The sequence below is a fragment of the Camelus ferus genome, chromosome 3 (genome assembly GCF_009834535.1).
Source record: "Camelus ferus isolate YT-003-E chromosome 3, BCGSAC_Cfer_1.0, whole genome shotgun sequence".
Classification (NCBI taxonomy): Eukaryota; Metazoa; Chordata; class Mammalia; order Artiodactyla; family Camelidae; genus Camelus; species Camelus ferus.
The window spans coordinates 44,640,761-44,664,289 of NC_045698.1; the positions used below are offsets into that span (position 1 = coordinate 44,640,761).

At 39.0% G+C, this 23,529-nt stretch overlaps 1 protein-coding gene across 13 annotated transcripts in view; it reads left to right on the plus strand.

Moving 5' to 3' along the window:
- MAST4 (microtubule associated serine/threonine kinase family member 4) overlaps positions 1–23,529 on the plus strand; it is a 516,475-nt gene that overhangs the window by 301,985 nt on the left and 190,961 nt on the right. The window contains exon 1 of one of the 13 annotated variants that reach the window (XM_032473449.1): positions 22,065–22,540. The exons of 11 other annotated variants lie outside the window; for them this stretch is intronic. In XM_032473449.1, coding sequence (XP_032329340.1) covers positions 22,494–22,540 — 47 coding nt within the window. In that variant the 5' untranslated portion in view covers positions 22,065–22,493. Of the gene's footprint in view, positions 1–22,064; positions 22,541–23,529 lie in introns of those variants that run through there. One more of the 13 variants, XM_032473475.1, reaches the window with a different exon arrangement.

Sequence of the window (23,529 nt, forward strand, 5' to 3'; positions counted from 1 at the left end):
TTGCCACAATAATTTTGTTGAATATTTATTATTTTATAGCTAGAAGTTTATACCTTTTGGCTACTTCTATCCAGTTCTCCCTTCCTCCCACCCCACCTCTACCCCTGGTCTGGTAGCTAAATACCTAATCCTTTTTTCTGTGAGTTTGTTTTTGAAGTATAATTGACCTCCCACAGTATATTAGTTTCTGGTGTACAACATAGTGATTTCAAACATTTCAAAATGATGACCATGATGTCTGGTTACCATCTGTCACCTTATAAAGATGTGACATTATTATTGACTGTATTTCCCACACTGTACATTTCATACCCCAGACTCATTTATTTTGTAACTAGAAGTTTGGACCCCTTAATCTCCCTGACCTATTCCTCTCTCTCCTACCCCAGCAACCACTTGTTTGTTCTCTATGACTGTTTCTGTTTTGTTATGTTTATTCATCTGTTTTTTAGGTTTCACATAGAAGTGAACTCATACAGTATTTATCTTTCTCTTGTTTGATTTATTTTACTTACCATAATACACTCTAGATCCATCCAGTTTATTGCAAATGGCAAGATTCATTCTTTTTTATTGCTGAGTAGTATTCCATTGTGTGTATATACCACAATTTCTTTATCCTTGGGCACTTTATCAATGGGCACTTAGGTTGCTTTCAGGTTTTGGTTATTGTAAATAATGCTACAATGAACATAGGGATGCATGTGTTTTTCCAAATTAGTTTTTTCATTTTCTTTTGATAAATACCCTGGAATGAATTTGCTGGATCATATAAGAGTTCTTTTTTTAATTTTATGAGGAATCTTCACACTGTTTTCCATAGCAGCTGCACTAGTTTACATTCCCACCAACAGTGTACAACATTTCGCTCTCTCCACATCCTCACCAAAACTTGTTGTTTGTTGTCTTTTTGATAATAGCCATTTTGACAGATGTGAGGTGATACCTCATTGTTGTTTGGTTTGCATTCCCCAATGATTAGTGATGTTGAGCATATTTTTACTGTGCTTGTTAGCCATCTGTATGTCTTTGGAAAATATTGATTCGGGTCCTCTGCCCAGTTTTTAATATGGTTGTTTGGTTTTTGTTTGTTTTGTTTTATTTTTTTGGTGTTGTATGAGTTCTTTGTATGTTTCTGGATATTAACCTGTATTGGATATGTCATTTGTAAGTATCTTCTCCCATTCAGTAGGCAGCCTTTTCGTTTTGTTGATGGTTTTCTTTGCTGTGCAAAAGCTTTTTGGTTTGAGCTGTCCCATTTTTTGGTTATGTTTGCTTTTGTTTCCCTGGCCTGAGGAGGCATGTTCAAAAAATATTGTTAAAAAGCATATTGCCTATGTTTTATTCTAGAAATTTTATAGTTTCAGGTCTTATATTTATGTCTTTAATCCACTTTGAGTTTATTTTTGTGTGTGGTGTGAGAAAGTAGTCCAGTTTCTTCTGTATGTAGCTGTCAAGTTTTCCCAACATTGTTTATTGAAGAGATTATCTTTTCTCCATTGTATATTCTTGTCTCCTTTGTTGTAGATTAATTGACCATATAAGTGGGTTAATTTCTGGGCTTTCTATTCTTTCAGTTCCATTGATCTGTGTGTCTGTTTTTAATGCCAGTACCATACTGTTTTGATTACTGTAGCTTTGTAGTATAGTTTGAAATCAGGGCGTGTGATACCTCCAGCTTTATTCTTCGGTCTCAAGATTGTTTTGGCTGTTCAGCATCTTTAGTGTTTCTATAAAAATTTTAGAATTCTTTGTTCTAGTTTTGTGAAAAGTGACATTGGTGATTTGTTATGGATTTTACTGAATCTATAGATTGCCTTGGGTAGTATGGTCATTTTAATGGTGTTAATTCTTCCAAGCCATGAGAATGGTGTATCTTTCCTTTCACTGGTGTTTTCTTTGACGACTTTCATCAGTGTGAAATATGAAATGAAATAATATTTGTAAAATCACCTTGAACAGTTCCTGGTGTGTATTAAACATCATGTAGGTGTGTTAAACAAATGCAATAAAATGACTTCATAATGTCAGTAAATGAAAGAGTCTTTTTTATTTCTTTTCCCAGAAGTATCTTTTTCTTAGGTAATCTTCATCTCTGAGCTCTTACGCCACCAGTGTTTGCTTTTAGAAAGTCATAAAACTGAAGTGTTCAGCTCTTTGCTCTCGGGTTTGCACTTTTTAGCAGTATCTCCTTTCTACTCAGAGGTACTTTCATCCAATTCTTAGTTCTTTGCCTTTACCCCCTCTCTCCTCCTAGATACAGTGCTTGCCATAATGGGAAATGTTACCTTTCTTTTTCTTTATTGAAATCTTCCCCTTTGCTTTCTGTCCCTCCAACCATTCTACCAATAACAAAATGCAGTAAACTTTCCCTCTTTGGAAGTGGAAGAACAAGAGTCCAGGCTTTTCTGTGTGCAACACACACAGAAGAGCAGTCATTTTACTTTAAAATACTTCAAGTGATTTGTTATTCATAAATAACTTGAGCACCTGCTGTGTGTCAGGCACTGTACGATTGGGTATGAAGGCATTGGGAGGTGCAGTGATTAGGACACACAGAGCACATTCTGAGTTTCATGAGTGCTTATTCAGATTAGCATAGTAAGATATTTCCCACTAGAAGGTATTGGGTGACCTCAGTGCACTTTCACATGTGCTCCTTAATTTATTTTATTTTTACTTCATTTATTATACTACTAGAGTGTCTCTTCAGCTTGGAATCTCCAATACCTAACAGTGTCTGGCACCAGTAGGCACAAAAAATCTGTTGTATAAATGGATTTGTTGTATGAGGGGATTTGTAATCTATTCTGGTACATAGTAGAATAGAATTTTCTTCCTTTTTTGCTAACCAGTAATTCCCTTCTCCCATTACTAAATAATTCTCTCCCTGCTGATTTATTATATCTCATCATACTTAGTATATGTCCTGTAACTCTTGTTTGTATCTGTGTTCTGTATTTTCTTTAACCAGTACCATATTGTTTTTAACAACTGTAAACTTACCTTTTCATGTTTACTCTTCTTTTTCAGGTTTTTATGTGATAGACTCATCTCTTATTTTTTTTTAATTTTTAACCTATTCATGTTTTTTTCCCCTGGGTAAATATTAGAATCATATTTGAGTTTCATTCACCATGAGATATTTCCCTAAGTGGAATATTAAAAGTATACATATCATTTAGAGGGAAATGTCATCTTACGGTATCTTTTTTTCTTCTAGGAACATTTACTACATTCACCTTAACAATGCTGATATTTGTTCCTCTGTAAAATAGATCTTACAGATCACACAGTTTTCTCATTAAGATACCTTGAGGTATTTTTAAGTTTTTAAAATATGCAAATAGGATATTTTAAATTATATTTTCTTTTTGCCAGTGATAGCAAAACTAATGGATTTTGTATATGTATATGGGATCTGTACAGGCTGCTCGACTTTTTTTTTAACTGATAGTTTTTCAGTCAATTTGATTATCTTTGCCTTTCAATTTGATTGTGTTTGCCTTTATTGACATAAAATTATATTATGTACAAATAACAATTTTTATTCTTCAGTATTTTTACCTCTTTTTTTTTTTTTACTGTCATACTGCATTGAACTCTGTTCTTAAATAAGTATTACATAACAATCATGGTAGATGGTTTGCTCCTGGAATGGTTCTAGTGCCTTGTAAAGCAAAAGACTGTTAGTGTGAAATGTACTCACTAGTGTAAGAAATGCTACAATTAAAAGGGACATAAAACTGAACTTTTTTCTTAAGTTGCATAGTAGTTTTGTCACATAGTGTTTTGTTCATATTTAATTGAGAGTTGTTTGCCACCCAGAAAGAGAAAATAGCTTCAAGAAATGAATAAATTGCCTGAATTGGGTGGACTGATCCCTTTTAATCAGAAGATCACTGTCTTGATTGGTTCTACAGTGCGAATGATAATTTTTATGCTCTAGTTTAGAGTTTTGGGGAGAGTGGTTGGAAATTTTTAAAAATCCTTTTACTATTCTTTTTTAACAAATAACCCCAGGGATAGGGGATCAGGGGAGGTGGGAGGAGGGGAAGTGAGGCCCCAGCCCCACAACCCTTCCCCACCCATGCCTTTCCCCATTATATATTTATAGTGTGTATACAATTCCCAGAGGATGGACAGCAAGGGGAACTCCCTCAGCAGGATGGGGGCAACCCAGGCTCCTTTATCCCCTTGGTACCCAGGTACCTCTGCCCTTTGGGACAGCCCTTCTCTAGAAGATGACCTGTCCGCTCCCAAGGCTTCAGCCAGCATTTAGTGCAGGGCATTGGGTGGGGAGGCCTGCAGGTAGAGGTTGATGCACTGGGCATGGAGGACTCTGCTGTAGGCGGAAGTTTGGGCCATGAGACAGGAATTGAGGCCAAAGAAAGACCTTCCAGCTGGGAGAGTACGGGATGACCCATGTCCCCCAAGGTTGCTGTCTAGTTTTCGAGTTGACAGACAAGTTGGGCCAAGATCTACCATGCCATCAACTGAATGCCCTAGAGGGCCTGCACTGTAGGAACAGAGATGAGTCAGAAATAGGCTAAATCATCCCAAAAGTGCAACCAAGCTTGAATCAGCTCAGGCTGTGCTTAGATTAATGTGATTAATTCTCAGCCCAGAAGAGGAAGAATAACCCTTTTTGGTATAAGGTAACAGTATTTAGAGCATGAATTCTCATGGGGGCTATTATTTTTCCCAAGGGGGGATATCTTGGTTCTTAAAGGGTGAAGAAATATTGAATATTACAATGTCTTGTGCTTTTTCAAAGGTCAAAACACATAAAGAGATATACAGTGTATCTGTGTTATTTAAATGTCCTGTGTAGTGTGGTGGAAACATGGATTTAGATTCTTCAATTTTTTTTACACAACACCTGATAATCAAAAGTTGTAGTTACACTGAGAGACAAGGCCATATGACCTTTAAAAGACAAGAGAGAAAAGAGAAAACATAATATCTAGTTGCAATTTTAACTCAGAGGTTGAAGTTAGAATGTAGGGACTTAAAAATAAAATTACAAATATGTTTTTAAAAAGATGAAAAATTAGAAAATTTCACCGTGGAATTGAAATTTGTGGAAAAAGAGGCATATAGAAAATTTTATGACCAAAATATACATATCTGAAATTAAGAACTCTCTGAATAGGTTTAACAGTAGATTAGACACAGCAGAAGACAGTATTCATGGACTAGAAGACAGGTTATCAGAAAATATTCAAATTGAACTAGAGAGAAGAAATAATATAATGTATGTATTTACACTAGCTAATGATTTGAAAAGAACTGTCTTTTCCCTCATCCCTGCCAGGAATAGGCACTTTTACTCTGTTTATATTTTACCAATTTATATGTGAAGTGATAATTCATTGTGACTTTAATTTGCATTTCACTTACTAATAAAATATTTTGTCTAAATTTATTTTAGACCAATTTTAGGCATTCTTTTCTGAGAAATATCTATTCATATATTTGCTATTATGTCTCTGGGAGTGTATACTTGTCTTACCAACTTGTACATTTTCTTATATCTAAGATGCAACCTTTAATATCTCCATTAAAAATATATTTTCTAGATCTATATATAAAATATTTGTGATTAATATGATATTTTATTTTGCAACAAAGAAATCTGGATTTGTATTCTGACAATTATACTGGAAGAGTATATAAGATGATAAAACTAGCTTTCATAGCATGATTCTAAACTACATGCATAAGAACAATCACCATTTTCTATATTCCAGACTGTCATATATACAAGTTTGTGTGTGTGCATATCTTATGATTACCCTTGTAATTTAGCTTGTATGACAAAAGCTGTTGGTGATAGCTTTATGTTCTCAGTTAAGTTTCTTAATTATTTTCTTGTTGGTCTTAGATTAATTATGTCAGTTTACTTTATGCTTATAAATTGATTAATGTAACTATTGCCTAATTTGCATGTTACACATTTACTTAGGCATAATTAAAGAGCTAGTAGTTTTCATGCAGTTTGAGGTAACACTGTGTTGTTACCAGCATAAGAGGGTATGTGTGTGTGACAGTGAGCGTGCAAGTGTGTTGTTCTCTTGTAAGTCTAAAATTGTTAGATTATTGGCATACATATGTACGAAAATTTCCATTCATTTTTCCCTGTCATAGTAAAGTAGCTGTGATAGATGTCATACCTCTCATGTTTTATTAAGAGTAATTACTTCATGAAAGATAGTTAATACTTGAGGATTGCTTACTTATTTTGGCTTTAGGGACTGGCCAGCCCAGTTCTACTACTTAACATCACACTTAACTATGGACAAGTTAAATAACCTAGGTCTTAGTTTCATTACCAATGAGATGAGGTTGATGACAGTATCTACCTCATAGAATTAAATGTGATAATGCATGTCAAGTACTCACCAGAAAGCGCTTAGGGATGAAAGCTGTGGTTAGCATTTCTAGTAAAACATGCCTGTTCACATTTTGGTTGAAATACAGAGGTCAGACTCTGTGATTAAGGAGTATTTAAAGATTCTTCCTGGTTTTCTGAAGTTGTTACTGCTTTTAAGAAGTAAGCAGTGACTGTAGGGAAGTTTGACATCCCTGAATAGCTTTTGTTTTCATTATCTCATGGAAGCTATATAGCAGCAGCTGAAATATATCTATATAAAATTAACAGCAAATTCCAAGAGGCTCATTTGTTTAATGGAATTGCATGGTGAATTCACTTCATCAAGTTCTGTCTTTCAGCAAAAATGACTACTAATAGTGCCTAAAACTTTTTAGTATTTATTTGAATATTTCCATTCTTTCACCTGGATCACTGGGCTGTCAATTATAATATGGAGGAAGATGTGCTTACCTAAGAACAGTGCTGCCTTTTCACTGTGGTAGCATTCTGAGATGTTTTGAGGCTATGCTTGATACATATGCTTTTCTTTTTTTTGAGGGATCAAAGTTACAGCATGATAAATGGTAGAAATTTCAAAATAAGTCTGAAGTTGCAAAGGTAGGCTTTGCATTCACCGGTCTTCTCTGTGAAGTCAATTTCAGTGTTTAAGGAACCTCAAGGGATCTTGTGACATTAACGCTGCATATCATACATAGATGCTGATATTTTTAAGGTGCACATAAACCTCTCCCTACTTTTGCTTTTTGGCTGCATACAACTCCTATTTTTTAAACATTGTGGAGTATTTTCTGGTTTTGCTATTTCAAAAAAAAATAGGTCACAATTCATATTTTATTCTGAATGTCTTTGGTGCAGTTAATTGTCTTCTGCATTGCTTTATGGGTTATGTTGCATCTATTTTTAAGATAATGAGTTAGTTTTCTCATTAATAGAGAAAATTGGTTCTGAATGACCAATATGATGAGCAATATTTTTATTTTGTGTAGTTGTTTTAAAGGTTACAATCACCTACACATTGTTTGTTCTGAATGTTTTTAAAATAGGGATCTTTAAAGCCATCTTTGGATTACATCCTTTTGCTAATTAAAAGATTTCTGTCATGATAAGGAAGTTAAAACTTTTGTTAAGTTGGTGGTAATTGGGCTTTAATTTGAAACTTTATTTTAGAGTAATAGAAGACACTAGAATTGTTTTTTAAATAAAATTGTTTCTTTACAAAAGATAGCATTTGGAAAGCATCTACCAGAGAGCCTGGCCCAATACAAATTAAGTCTCTCCCCTCCCTCTCCCTTTTTCTTTCTAATACATGTGTACTGTGTTACTTCTGATGCCTTTTTACACAGTGGTTATAGAAACATAAATTTATAGCTATGTTCTGTATTAGTTTTTTCTATTGCTGTGTAACAAATTGCCATAAACTTAATGGCTTAAAACAACAGCCACTTATTATCTCCCAGTTCTGGACATCAGAAGTCAGGTCCGGGCTCAGCTCTATTCTCTTCCCAGCTCACGTGGTCAGCAGAATTCAAATCCTTACAATTGCAGAGCTCACAGTGTCTTCCATCTTCTTTGAGCAAGGACAGAAAGCCATTCTCTGCTGCTTCACCTTCTTTAAAGGTTCCCTGATTAGGTCAGGCCCACACAGGACCATTTCTTTTTGAATCACTTGAAGTCAGCTTATTAGTAATCAAAGCATGGGCATGATATTCTATCATCTTGACGGGTCTGGCCACAGTGGACAGGGAAGGGGAAGTATACAGGAGTGCAGGTTATTGGGATCTTCTTAGAATTCTGTTTGACATATCCTGAGCTTTTACAACTCTTCTCTGAGGAAGGAAATACTTGAACACATTGACCACTTCTTGGTTGCAAGGCTCAGTGTTATGAACTCCATTTTACAAACCAGTGAAACTTAGACACACAGAGGCAAAACCACTGGCTCAAGGTCTCAGTGACTGAAAGGATCAAACAAAAATCCTTGGAGGCAGAATCTCCCATTGAGTGAGAGCCTCATTTTTAGTTGCTTTTTCGTGAACAGCCACAGGTTTTCAAATGAGCACTTTTTTTTATCAGTTCACCTTCAGATCGCTTGTTGAAGACCTCTGAAGGCGTTTCCGCAGGGAAGCTATGCCAGAAATAATGAGTGAGTTCCCAGGCTGCTCTGCAGACTCCGACTTAGCACATACTCTCAGGCAAATTGTCTGAGTAACCTAGAACCCCGCAGATCCTCATCCCTGAGCCCCATGGAGGCTGTTGAAGGTCCTGGCGCTTGTGTAGCTGGTGTGCCTGCCTTGCATGGGACAGCTCCTCAGAGATGGGAGTGCCTGAGTGCCCACCCGGGGGGAGGGCAGCAGCAGGTGCTACCCCTCAGCTGTCTGTGTGCCTGTCCGGAGGTGAGGTACCTGGGGACAGCAGTGGTAGCTGCTTCTGTTATTGTAGGGAAAGCTTCCAGCAGTGAGTAATTGGAATCATACTTAGTTTATCAATTAGGTAATTATGCTATATTCTCTATACAGAATCTTGTTCATTGAATTACCTTTTATATAGAATCATATATAGTTAGTTACCTGATGATGTCAGGTTTTTAAATGGGGCCGTTAAGCTCGTACAGTGGCTTAGGTGTGAAACTTCAGCAGTCATTTCTACCCTTCATTTTTCTTTAACCATATTCTTTTGAATCTGTATTTTAAAAAATGGCTTAGAACGCTTATCTCAGACTAACATCTGCGTGTTAGGTAGAATAGTTTCAAAATAACACAGCCTCTCTCTCCCCTTTCCATCTTGAGTTCCATCACGTTCTTCCTGTCTTTAAAATGTGCTTGCGAAAACAGGGAGAAATGTGAACACTTGCCAGGGAATCCCCACAGGAAGAAGGAACCACTCTCAGGCTGAAATGATTGAAGAGAACCGAGGTGATGCTCATGACTGGAATACAGGAGGAGCTGTGTCAGTGGAAGGTCAGATTGGAGGTGACTGAGGAGGAAAAAAGTGGGAGGACCGAATATCTGGTTTTATTTCTCTTTAACTCTTTTTGTTCCTTTGCTTTCAGTTTTATAGCTCAGTGTCATGCTTTGTGACTTAGAGGAAGTGATTGAACTTCATGGATCTTAGCAACTGAGTATTGATGTTTGCCTCCATTTAAACTTTTTTTTTTAATCCTAAATTTTAGTTTCTTTTCATTCACTGCCTCGGGTAAAATAAATAAATAAATGCATTCCATTCCCTTTTGATCTTCATTTCAGGTTATTCAAAATGTATAGCTGACAGCCTTCAAAGGAATAATGCAGGCATCGGATGTTTTATTCAGTGTATTGCTGCTCTGCCCTTCGGTGCAGCTATTCAGATTGCTGCAGAAGGGCCTGAAAGGTTGTCATGGATTTTGCCAGCAGTAGATGACAAGCGGTAATATATATATGGCGAATGTTCTAGATTTATTGGAAATGACTGTTGTAGCCTCTATTTCATGGAAGTGTGTTTGTTTCCCGTGTACTGCTCAAAGTTCACTCTAAATTCTGGAGTCAGAGAGATTCAGGTCTTACCTCCCATATTATGTGTGGAATAGAACTAATTTCAAATGCCATTGCAAGTGGGAAACACATAAAAGCACAGAGTAACTTTTTAAACAGATTGTTTTTAATAATTCTGTGCCACTGGGACAAATGACGTTCCTTTTTTATGCCCTCTCCCTTTAAGATGTCCACTTTCTCCTGCACTGGCCGCAGTGAAGTCTTTCGAAGATCATTACCTTAGTGCCCCCTAATGAAATGTAAATACAATGAATGGTTACAGCCTGATTATGGGCCCAGTATTTACGAGGCTCCTGGTAACTTGCTGCATAAATTTAAGTATGTGAATAAATTCTCTTAGGGACAGTCAGTGTGAGAGTATTTTATTTTTCTTTCCTATGTTTTATGATGTACTAATTCTTTTCACCTCAGAATTCTTTATTGTTGTTTCTGCCTTAGAAGAAGTAGGACCCTAAAAAAATGGATATTTTTTTTCTCTGGATGACTTTTATGGTCCCTGTAGGGTTTGGATAGACCTCAGTTTCAGCCTGGTCCTGACCTGACAAAGGCACATTCAAATAAAGGAACATAGCTTTTCTTTTTAATTCATATACCGTATCCATCTCCACACAAAGAAATGTGTGAATGTCTCTCGCTTCTGCCTTTTCACATAAAGCACATGAGCTTTCAGTCTGTACTTTTACAGAAATCACAGGGGAAAGGGTTCACACTCTTCTCTGATTACTTAGGGATTTCAGGTATTTTAAGTTTTCTACTTTGCCATCTAGAGATTAGAAGCTAACCTCCCACTCACTTTACTCTCAATACCACTTCTCACTGCAGTCTTTTCTGTCTAGAAGAATTATTATAGTGAAATTTCCACAGGACAGTCTCTTCTCTGCTGTAATCCTTGCCCATCCTGCAAGGCCTTTTCTATGGCAGGCGACCACATAGTCCGTAAAGCTGGTACCATCCAAGCTCGGGCCCCACAGGAAAGTTGGATTTTAACTTAGATTTGAGATTGTGGGTACATTTCAGGTCTTAGTGGTGGATCTTAGGAATTCCATTCTTTTAGAGGCAGCAGCCTGTGATGTAAGGAGGCAGTTGGGGATTGCGATTGGTGAAGATACATTGACACTTATTTAATTATCTCGTACTATTTGGCAACTTTTACAAAAAAAAATTTCTCTCCCCTGCAAGCTACAAAGGAAAATGGAGTATTTAGATGATGAGTTTCTCAACAAAGTGACATCCCTCTTATCCACAGGGCAGGTGTCACAAGTCCCAACCATCCTGAGTACCACATTTCTAAAGAAGAGGTGCAGTAATGAAGGGGACTGGTGGCTTATAGGACTTAAACCTACTCAGAGGCTGCGTTCCCAGGCTGGCTGAGCAGACAGAGAAGGAATGGTGAAGATGGGAACCCATGTCATTTTCTGAATTGGATTAGTTGTCACAGAGCCGAAGACTGCGTTCTGTTAGAATGTGGGCATGGGAAGACAGATGTAGAATCTGATTCCAAGTTTAGGTTATTGGGAAAGGGATGAGGTGTGACTGGTCTTCACGTATGAACTGTGTTATGTTATCAGGGGTGCTTCTTGAGCCGTCCTCTGCCGTTTGGCACGATGACAGAATCATCACAATTTGTGGCTTTACACTTCTCCTTTCCCACCTCTTGGCACCCAAAGCCTTTTTGCAGCCTCTGCCTGTCTCCTCTGCTGGTCCAGGGCCAATCACCTCACCTCAGCCTCTCTCTCTCCAGCTAGCTCTCAGCTTTCCTCCAAAGCAGTCTCCAAGCTCCATGGCTCTTACTGCCGCTCTGAGATGATGCCGTCTGTACCACTGGCTTGGATGGACTTGAGTAAAACATGGCACACTGGACTTCTCAAGATAGTCCGGAGTGATTCCAATTTCTCTAAAGAATGGTAATTAAGTCTTCTAGAAACAATCTCCCAGCTGAATCTGATGACTGTACTTCTAGTGACCTTTAACTATTGCTTCTTTGCTTTGTCAGGTATTAGTTGAATGCCTCCTATGTGTGAACAGCGTATGAAATAAGCATTTAGTATAAAGTGGTGAACAGAAAGGCATGACCCCTGCCCTCATGGGTTTATATTTACATATATTTAAAACTTATCCTGATTGTGATAGATGCTCCAAAGGAAAAGAGCAGAATGTCCTAGGTGAGGATAACTGTGGGTCTAATCTAGATCGGGAAGTCAGGGGAGATCTCTTTGAACAAGTGATGTTTAAGTTGAGGTCAATATTTTAATTGAGTAAAGTTGAAGAAAGTCATTTTTGTCTTAGATAAATTTGAGTAGTTCTGTTTCATCATAGAGTTCTTACAACAGTTGAAATCATAGATCCTTTATACATATTTAATCTTACAGTGCTAACTAATAATAAACATTAGATGTTACCAAAAAACATAAACAAATAGAATAATTCAAAATGTATAAAATGTTTATAAATAATAATCCATATTAAGGAGAAGACTATTGGGGACAAACAGTAAATAGTGTGGTAAAATGGTTGAATGTGGAAATAATGAGTGCTAGGAACAAATATACTATTAGAAATTGAAGATAATTACTTATTTTGAAAAAAGGAAAGTTCTGCATTCACTCAAGAGATTTGAGTAACTACGATGTGTCAGAGTGTTGACTCGGAGATCTGATGCTCTGTCAACCTCCCCAGGTGTACCAGCTAGCTCAGAAACAAATGATGTCCTTCAATAATCCTAAAAAATGAAAACCTTCTGTATCCTGGTCTAAGAGGCACCTACTTTTGGGTAGCGTGCAGGTGTTTTAACAGAATGTTATCAACATGAGGTCAAGAAAATAAAAATAAAGTTAATTAGGATTTGAATGGATCTATATTGAATGTTATATGCTGTAAATGTAGACTATATCTTCCCACCACACTTCACAATACTTAAGGAACTTTCATCCAATCGATCCTTTATTAAGCTACAGAAAGCAATCTCAATAAATTATCCAGAGCCTACTATTAAATGTTCTCCTGTCTTCCTCGCTGGGTGACCTTGGACAAGTTAATTACTTCTCTGCCTCCTTTCCTCATTTGTAAAACGGGGTAAGAACGCCTGTAGATAGAAACACGTGAAATTGACACAAATGCTAAATGTTAGATATTTATAGTATAATCCTAGAAATCAACAATGTTTTTCAGAAGCTTTGGAAATAATGTTCTAAATAAAATTTGACTAAAAGAAAAATGTAAAAATCATAATTGGAAATTCTTTAGAAGATAATAATAGTTATTCAGAATATTATACATTAAAAAATTCAAGTTCTGCTCAGGAGAGTATCAATAGTTTGAAATGTGTTTTTCAACATTTTTCTATGGAATGCATTTTGTATTTTCTCCATGTATATAACTCAGCAATCACTTGATATTCTTGCAAAATTCATTGATCTTTAGATTTTATAAAATGCTTATTTCAGTAATTCCTAGTGTTTCTGAGAAGGTGCTGTATTTGCATTGAAAGATTGTGTTTTTCAATGGAAAAGATGGCAGCTGGTGAGAAGGATTTTCAGATTACCAGACAGTGATACTTGTGTTTCAGATTGCATTCTCTTTTTGGTTTTCATCTTTGGATTCATGATACCATGCTGGCCAGCTGATTTGTACTTGGGGGACAGCTCTTAAAAGCTACACACTCTTTAAAACAAAACAAAACAAAAAAAACTTTAACAAATACACATTGATCAAGATGGAAAATATCACATTAACAGCATGTGACTCTCTGTGTTGCTTGGCTAATTGATGTAGACAAGTGTGAGCCCCATTTTCTCTTTTGCTCACACAGAATGCTTTAAGTCTGAGCAGATAGTGTGACCACAAAGCCAGCGTTACTCTTTCCGGTCTTTAATTTCACCTCTTCTATTGTCCAACAGAGCTTCGATTATCCGGATGAAAATCAATGTAAAGACTGTTGTTAAGGAAAACAAGTTTGGGTCAATGTGTCCCTCCTTCCCTCCCTTCCAACTCCCAGAATAGAGCCAATGAAACCTTTCCCGTAAAATTCTGTTTTTAAGCCAAGAAAACATTTTATAACAAAACTAGGAAATACTGATTTTCTCTGTTATTTCCAGCATGGTGCACATAATAGGTATTCAGTAAATGTTTGCTGGAGGAATGATAGTTATCAAACATTCAATATAAAGAAATAGCATTTGTATTTCCATTGCTCTGCTAGCCTCCACTGCATGCATTGCACCTAGTCATGTAATTCTGATGTTTTTGTTACCATGACTTCGAACAGCAGAACAACACACACATATGGGTCATCTGCTAAGGGCTATCAGCTCATCGTAGCATTTCATAACAACTGAAGAATATGCTTGACTTGCAATTATAAAAGATATGTTCAGGGCAGAAATTTCAAAAAGTTGAGCGTTTTTAAGACCATAGATCTTTAGTGATGATGAAAACTTTTGTGCCTCTTCTTATCACATTGTCTGGCCCAGGTTTCAGAACCTGTGTTCACAAATGTTGATGACGTTTCCCTAAAATCGCTTAACTATTGCATATGGCCCTTTGTGTTTAAAATTCACTGGTGATCATCTGAGTTTTTCCTTCTTTCTTTTGATTGTTTTAAATTTACCATTCTCCTCCTCGTATTTAAAAAAGTAAGATTTTTCTTTCATTTGTCCATCTTCACATTACCTCTTTTAGGTCTCTGTTTGGCATCTATTATTTATAAAAACTTCACAGAGTTTCAGCTGTGGAAAATGCCTTAGTTGTGTAAATTCACAATGAGAAAATTTAAAAAAAATTTAAAATCAGACATCATGAGGGTAACCTGTAAAGAGAGCTTTTCTCTAATGAGGAACTCTGCGTGTGTGGGCTGAGCTCCTGAAAGAAGATGGTGGGGCTGATAAGGGGTCAGGCCACATGTAATTAAGCACTTAACAAAAATAGAAGATACCAAGGACACTGCTGTGTATCCTGTACCCATGATGATCTATCCAGACAGGAAGTAACTGTGGGGCCGAGCGTGGAGACAAGCGGTCTTCCATCAGTTACCACCCTGGGAAAGTGCTTCGTAGTTTGTGAAGCTTCTTACAAGCCCTGTGTCATTTAATCTAATATTTCTGTTTATTGGCCATTTTTGACAGTTTACCAGCCCCTCAAAAAGAGTTTACTAGCTTTTCTTTGGGTTATGTATCCAGAGTGCATTTGGCTTTACACAATATGTTTTCCAAAATGCTATTGAAAATCAGTTTTTGGTGTGAATTAAATATGTAGAAAATATTACCTAGAAAAGTGCTCCTGAAATCATTTTGTAGAGTAATTCAGTGTTTATATTTTGTGACCTGGAAAAATATACTGTACTTTAGTAAAAAGAACAAAGTATTTTGGGTGAGAAAATCTGATTTAAAATCCTGGCTCAGTCACTTAATAGCTGTATAATGTTGGGCAAGTGATTAATTACTTTGCTCTCAGATAGCTCTGTAAAATTTACCCCTTTACTTTAGCATTCTGTGTTTCCTGAATATTTGGGTTCGTATTTTCCCATGAATTTGTCCTTTTGTTCCATTTTCTGTTTTCTTTGGTTCTGATTTAATTGACTTTTACTTTTTACTTTGCTTCATGTGTTAATTTAACCAGAAGTTATTGAGTAGTGTGTGTGTGTATTCTTACATACTGCCTCAGATACTGCATGGAATAAGGCTGAGTATAAATAACTTTTTAAAAAAGAGATGTGTGTAAGAAAGCTGTAAAACCTCTAAAATAGATTCTATGCTTTTTGTGAGAGATGCAGCTTGAGATTTTTGAGGAATCCCCAGATTCACAAGTTTGAGGAATTTTCCCCATTTGTGTACATTTATATAACCAGCACTTGGGTCAAGAAACAACATTATTTGTGCTTCAGAAGTCCCCTTTATACCTCCTGTCAGTACCACCCCAACAATGTCCCACCCCTACCACCACTCTCCTGACTTCTAATAGTGTCAATTGGTTTGGCCTGATTTTGAACTTCAGATAAGTAGAGTCATAGGATAGATACACTTTTTCTTTTCTTTTCTTTTTTAATTGTGAAATATATATAACAAAAGTTACCATGTTTTTAAGTATGCTGTTCTGTGGCATTAAGTACCTTCACACTGTTGTGCAACTGTCACTACCTTACCTCCACAGGACCTTTTCATCTTTCCAAACTGAAATCCCAGACTCATTACACACTCACTCCCCCAGCCCCTGGCAAGCCATCACTCCACTTTCTGTTTCTAGGAATTTGACTATACTAGGCACCTCATAAAATTGGAGTTAGACACTTCCTTTTGTGGCTGGCTTGTGTCACTTCGAATAATGTCTTCAAGGTTCACCCATATTACTGTGTATGTCAAAATGTTCTTCCCTTTTAAGGCTGAGTAACATTCCACTTCATGTATATATCATATCTGGTTTATCTGTTCATCCATTGATGGACACCTCCACCTTTCTGTTGCAGACTGGTCTGTGTGCTCTCGAGGTCTGCTGCATGGCTGTTTTCTTGGGGTGTCCTTTTACCATCATTACCCTCATCCTGGTAATTCCCTTCACGTCTCTCCCTACACTGCCCTGTCCTTGATCATATGCATTTCTCTTAAATGGCTTACCTCATTGTTAAGGTGAAACATATCCCCTAGTAGTTTCTTCAGAAAAGGTGTACAGGTGGTTAATTTGATACCTTATGTGTCTTAAAATGTCTTTAGCAAACTCTGTAGATGCTGGTGATGAGCCCTCTCTGTTGAGAAGGGTATTACTGTGTTTGAGGGAAGAACAGGAGAGGGCAGGAGACAGGGAGGGGGGAAGGAGTGGAAGATGCTTCTGCCCTGATCTTTACTCGTCATGCCCCTCTAGGAGGCATCCTATCTTAGTCATCTTGCTTCTCCAGTGTCTTGCCTGGAGGAAGCACTTGATCAATGTCCTTCAATGAATGAACACATGTGGACGGCCTCATGTTACCTGCTCTTTGAAGAGTCCTCAGAAGCCGTTAACTGGCTTTTCAAAAAGGCCTGCTTAAAATTTTAATGCTTATTATTAAAGGTGTCACAAAAATCAAGACCTGATTTTTTATCTTCATGGCATATAGAAGATAAAGCTATTCCCTCTTGTAACTTTTTATCCTGTCCTTCCTCCTATTTTGCTAAATGATAAAATCCTTAAGAACCAAACTTACGTAGGCTCCATCATTGCATCCCTCCCCAATACCATGCATTACATAAATGCTCAAAAAGTTTGCATTTTGTAGTTACATTACTTCACGTCAGACACATGGCCTTCGTTATGGCCATGAAATGAGTCAACCTTGTCCCAGCTTCAGAGATTTTGCAATTGCTGTTCCCTCTGCCTGTATTCTCTTTTCCTGACTCTTCATGAACTGGCTCCTTTTCATCCTGCAAATGAAGCTTGTGCATCACCAAGTCCTCCTGGTCCTAATCTAAAAGCACTGTCTGCTCCCCAAGTCACTGATCATCATGTCACCTGTGACGGTGCCTGCGCAGTACCTGTCCTTATCAGAAGTGATCTATGTGTCCTTTGTTTCCCCGGCTTAACTGGGCTCCATAGACGAGTCTTTCTGTCTCATCTACTGCTCGCTCTCCCTCTCACACCTAGAACAGGGACTGCTGAATAAAACATTTTGAAAGGAGTGATATCAGCTACTGAGGGAGAGAAAATGCTAATAATGTGGTCTAAGTACTTTTGGGTCATGTGACTTTTAAAAGGGAGCACACACACACCTTTTTGGACATTTTCTTCAACCATGCCCACCTTTTAAGAATATATAAATAATTGAATATCCAGGGAGAGTGATGTGCATTTTCACTCTTGCCTTAGGGTTTTGTATCATTCTTGCGGAAGCCTTGAATCTGGAGAGACAAAAAATGAAAAAATACAGACTGACCTGCTGTCTGTCCCTTGAATTCCATCTAAGAAGTCAAACCCTTATGTGTAAGTCTCAGCTGCCCTGTGCCTCAGATCCCATACCTGGCTGGATGTGTGAGACGTCCCTTCAGCTGGGGCCTCGGCGCCGCCAGGAGCTTGTTTGACTGTAGCTGGGTTGTCTTGCTTTGCAGATTTCAGTATCTAGGTTGCTGTTCATGTGTGGCATGGAGACCCTGGTAATTAGATCTCTGTGATTTCTAGACACTTCTGGGGCTCTGGCTGTCAAAAGCCATTCCCCCTGAAAACAGGACGGGAGCATGACCTACTCTTAGGTTAGTAATGTTGCTGAGAGAGGTGATATTGGAAGATAAAACAAACAATAAGACTGCTCTTTTGTTTTTTTCCTGAGTGCGATGAAATCAGAACCAGAATGTTTCATGCTGGTTAGTGATGCTGAGGGTCCTGTAGAAATTAGTGCTTGCCTTCACAGCAGGGTTCTTAGAGCAGGACTCCTGATGTGGGATTGGGTGATTCTTTGTCATGAAGGCAGTCGTGGGCACTGCAGGGGGTTCGGCAACGTCCCTGACCTCTGCCCACCAGATGCCCACAGCAGCACCCTCCTCCCAACCAGAAAGGTCCCCAGACACTACCACTCCTGGCTGAGAAGTACTGCCCTAGAGAATACACAAAAGGACCCAGGCTTAAGCCAGCCATGCCCTGGGCTTGTTCAAAGCCCATCTCACACCGTTGCTATGACTGGTGTTCCTTCCCTGTAAGAATAGAAGGCTGCTTGACTTTGGCCTCTGTGCATGTGTTCTCAGTCATTCCAAAGTAGTTTAAACCAATGTCCTCCCCCACCTATGCACCTGCCGTCAAAACATAGCACATTAGAGTAACCTTAGTCTTCTCCTGTGCACGGATGTGTGTGCAGCTAGCCCTTGCTGTGTGCCTTCCAGCCGGCAGGGTCTTTTTGGGTCTTCATGGGGTATCTGAACATGGCCTGATTCTCCAGTTTCTTGAAGGCCACTCTCTGAGGTCACGGTTCTGACACTTAAGTTATCTAACACTGTGTGGATCTCTAATGATAAGAAAAAGGAGAGTGAATCTCTTTGGTTGGTGGTTTCAGCAATATAGGAAGGGGAATTTCATTTTTCAGTAGTCATGTATTGAATACCTGTGGGCCCTTCTTGGCACTGGAGATGCACATGACCCACTTACCTTCTTGGAGCCTCCTCTCTTAGGGGAAGACAGACAATCAGCAAATCAGTACAGAATATGTCAAGTGATGATCAGTACTGAGGAGAAAAATACCTCTGGATGAGAAGGAAACACAAGGTGTGGAGAAAGCTTGCAATTTCCAATAGGCAAGACATTTGGATGTCTCAGGGGAAAGGAGTTCCAGGCAGAGGGAGCAGTAAGTGCAAGGCCGTAGGGTAGGAATGTGCTTTGTGTACAAGAAGAACTGCCAGGAGTGAGGGTGGGAGCTGTCCGGGAGGAAGCCAGGGAGGCCAGGAAGGTGGGTCTGTACCTGTCACACAGAGCTTTGTGGGCATGGTAAGAACTCTTCTTCAGTTTTCTACTGCAGAAAATTTCAAACATGTACTAGACAGAGCAGTTCCCATGAGCCCCCATCTACCCATCACCTGGGTTTAATAAATAGTAACTCATGGGCAGTTTTCTTTTATATATATTATGTCTTAATCTCCCTCTCCAGATTAATCTGAAGAAAAGCCTAGACATTTTATTTTATCTATGAATATTTTGGGGAGTGTCTCTAGAAGATAAGGAATTAAAAATGATCCTGATCCCAACTTGATACTTAAAAACAGCTGATTAGCATTAACAAATACCCTGTGTGTGTGTGTGTACGCGTGTGTGTGTGTACGCGTGTGTGTGTGTACGCGCGTGTGTGTGTACGCACGTACGTGTGTGTACGCACGCGTGTGTGTGGTGTGTCATGCTGATTATTGTCTGAATGCTTATGTGTTTGACACCAAGACCCCAAAAAAGGTTTATATGTTGCGATTAGTTGATAAGTCTCAAGTCTTTTTTAATGTTTAGGTTCCCTTTCCATCGTTTTTCCCCCTCCTCCTTTGAAAATGTTTAAGAAACTAGATCATTTGTTCTGGCTTTCACAGTCTAGCTTTTGCTGATCATGTCTCTGTGATATTAACATGTTCCTTTGTCACTACTATAGGATGATATTTTGATGTAGAGGTTGGTTGTATCCAGAGGTGATATGGCTTTTTTGGTAAAACCACTTCCTATGCTTTGCATCAAGAATCATACAGGGCCCGGTTGTCTCTGTGATGTCAGCAGTCCTTGTTGCTTATGGCCTAGATCTACTGATTGGTGTTGGGTTTGAAAAAATGGTGATCATCTAATTTTGTCATTCGTTCTTTATTTACTACTTTGAATACTTCCATGAAAAGAATCATTTCCCATCTATGAGGTAGAATTCATAGAGAAATCAGGATAAGAGCTTGATTTTTTTTTTCCCTTTACCAGTTTTCAGAATGAATGGGGTAGTTTTCTGGCATCCTCAAAGGTGGCCCTGGCTGGCTGGCTGGTTTCCTTCCTTTCCCCCTCTTTCCTTATCTTCTTGAACTCATGACTTTAAATTCCCATCTATTTTAATACATTGCCATTATCACTCTTACTGATGCTCAATTATCCCATTTTTTGGCCAAATTTGCTAGGTTTTTGGCTTTTACTTGGAGTAAGGGGGAAACTATTGGAGGATTTTGAACAGAGGAGTGATATATTTTGGAACAGATTCTTTGAGAGTTCATGTGGCCAAAAAGGGTAAGAGGGTAGCAGGGAGGAAGTAGAGGGCCTAGTTAGCAGGAGACTACAGTGATCTAGCCTAGACACAGTCTATCTTGGATCACGTGGTTCAGGTGGAAAGAATGGGGCGATTCTGGATAGTATGCATTGCAAAGGAGCTAATTTGCATGGGGGAGGGGAGGATGGGGAACAAAGTTGATCTTGCTTCCTCTGTATTCCATTATATCTTTATTATTTCTTATTGTTATGCTTTTATACTAATTACAGTTCCTTGTTTACATTTCTGTCTGCTTTCCTATGGGGACTAACCAATGACTGTATTCCCAGCGGGAGTGGGTTTATTGCCCCTAAAAAGGAGCAGGGTTGGTTAGTTGTGTCAGCTCACACAAAAGGGGAAGTAACATTAACAAATGTCTCAGAGCAAGTTGGCAGGCAGGTTGCAGAGAGGGGTTCCAGGAAGGTCATCTGAATTTCCTCTCACCCTCATGCAGCTTTGTAGGTTTAGAAATAGGTGACCCTCTAGATGAGTGCAGAGCTGAGGGCGATGTTGTGAAAGTGAAAAAAGATAGGACAGAAGCAGCCCAGAGCCTTGGCACAGGCTTGGTGAAGTGGGAAGCAGGCTGGACTTCAGCATCCTAGTGTAGGGCGCAACCAGAACAACTGCACACTTCATCCCTGTACGTGACGGTCCCTGGGACAGGAGTAAACACCAGAATCTAATTCCAGCACCACCACCAACTGTGCGCCCGTAGCTTTGTCATCTGTGAAAAGGTGTAGTTTGACTTCACGGCCTTTTAAAAGTAACCATTTGAACACAATTGTTTCACCGCAGCTTGGCTGTGTGTATGTAGCCTTGCAGCGCTTGAAAATGAAGAATCTTGCTAAAATAAAATGTGGGTCTGTTCTAGTACTTCTTCTCAACCAACCAACAGTGGCCAGATTTTAAAACATTTTAAAATGCATTACAGGAAGTGAGTCAGATACGTTCTTTGTCCGTGACAATGGAAGCATACTTAGTCCCAAGTTATGAATACTGTGAAAACCTGTCCATTAAGTAAATGCGGGATGAACTCTCAGGCTTCCAGAATATATGTTCTCCCTTTCCTTCCTTATTCACGTGTGCTTACTTATGTGAAGTATGTAGCCCTGCGATGTTCTTAAAAGTCAGCTTAAACATACAAGCGCCTGCCTCTTGTGCTTGCAGTTGGTATTTTCCCATTGCAGGGTTCTGCCTGTTCACACAAGTCTCTGCCTCACAACAGAGTTCAACTTCCCCCCAATTAAGGCAGTTAGTTTATTCCTCTTTCTGATGATTGCCATATATAGAAAAAAAATCTAATTATTTTCATTGGGTACCATTCCCTGAGCCCTTCTTGTGGAACATGACTAATTTTGTTAACTCCACCAAGGACAGGATAAGCTCAGCTTCCTCAGGGTGGCCAAATTCTTCTCAGGAGCATCCCTGGGAGGTGGGGAATAGTTGAGGTTTGCTGAGATCAACTCTTTTACAAGTATGATGCCATTGCTCTGTTATTTTTCTTTCCAGTCTGCGTGGTGAAAAGGACTTTTCATTTCACTGAGGTGAAAACTGGGTCTGTGAGTGGAGCGACTTTCTTTCAAAAAAAAAAAAAATCAGAAACCCAATTACTTGATATGCAGAGCCGAAAGCCTCATTCCCTTAACGAAATCAGTGCAGTGTGCACTGCCGTTAACCTGAGGAGTGCGGCTGGCATCTCCGGGTTCCGGCGAGAGGTGGAAGGACCCAAACTTGCAGGATCCCCCTCCCCCTCGAGAGGTTGTTAGTCCAGCCCTTTATAGAGGTTCCTTTTCGGCTCTGTGTCATCGCCGGGACGCTGGCAGGGACTATGTGTCATGGTTACAATAGAGTGTGGTGACATATAACAACCATGAAAGCCCAGCGGGAAAGGCTGCAGATTCCGGGGCTGACCTTGGAGTAAGTATTGTCTCTCTTTAATATTTTAATGCTTTCTGCATGGCACTCGCGTCCCTGCCACCAATAGCTATTTAGCATTTGTTTGTACTGACAGCCTCAGAGCACTGCAGTGTGAGGTGGAAGGAACCTGCCTTAAATGTATGGCATTTGGTTTCGGCTAATGTGGAAACCCAGACCCAGCCTTTTTGCATTGCAGTCAGAGGAAAAGCACTGCTGCATATTTAAAGTTCCTAAACCTCAGTGCTGGAAACAGCTTAACAGCTCATTGTGAAAGAATGTATCAGCAGGCCGTGCTGAGTCTCTCTTTTCCTCCCTCTCTCTTACTGTTTGTTTATCCCCATGCCGTCTTTTTCTAAAGAAGGGCCTCTGTCTGCATTGAACAACAGAAGACATTACAGTGGAGAAGAGTGCAAGAGAAGGGTTATCTGTGACACTCATTAGATGTGGTCCATGTTTTATCTGTGCAACCGAATATTAATGAACTGTGGTACATTTTGCATCCTCTCTGCAGAGTCTCCAACTACCGCATGCAGTGTGTTTACCTAGTTGAGCTCTGTGTTTGCTTTGCTGTGTTTCTCTCTCTCTCTCTCTTTTTAACCCATTAAAGCATCTGACTGCCCTGGGATTTGATGGAGCCACGTCAAATGCCCACATCTAATTTGTGGCGCAGAAGTTGAACATCTGTGATGCAGGAAGTGTCAGCAAATTTTTATTTTAAATCTGGTAGTCAGAGATGCAGAAGCTCTGAGTTAGTCTGTGCTGGCACACTTAAAATGATAAACAGTGAAATAGAAATCTTGTAGAAAAAGAGAAGTCTGCCTTCTAACTTGCAATACAGATAGAAAATTACATTTTTGTTGAAATCTGGGCAATCCCAGTCATCTTATACTGGACTTCTTCCAGGAGGAGACTGCAGGTGAGACCTGTGCCTGGTTCCAAGCAGTAACTCTTCCTTTTGAATCCTGTAGATGCGTCATATACAAGGGAAA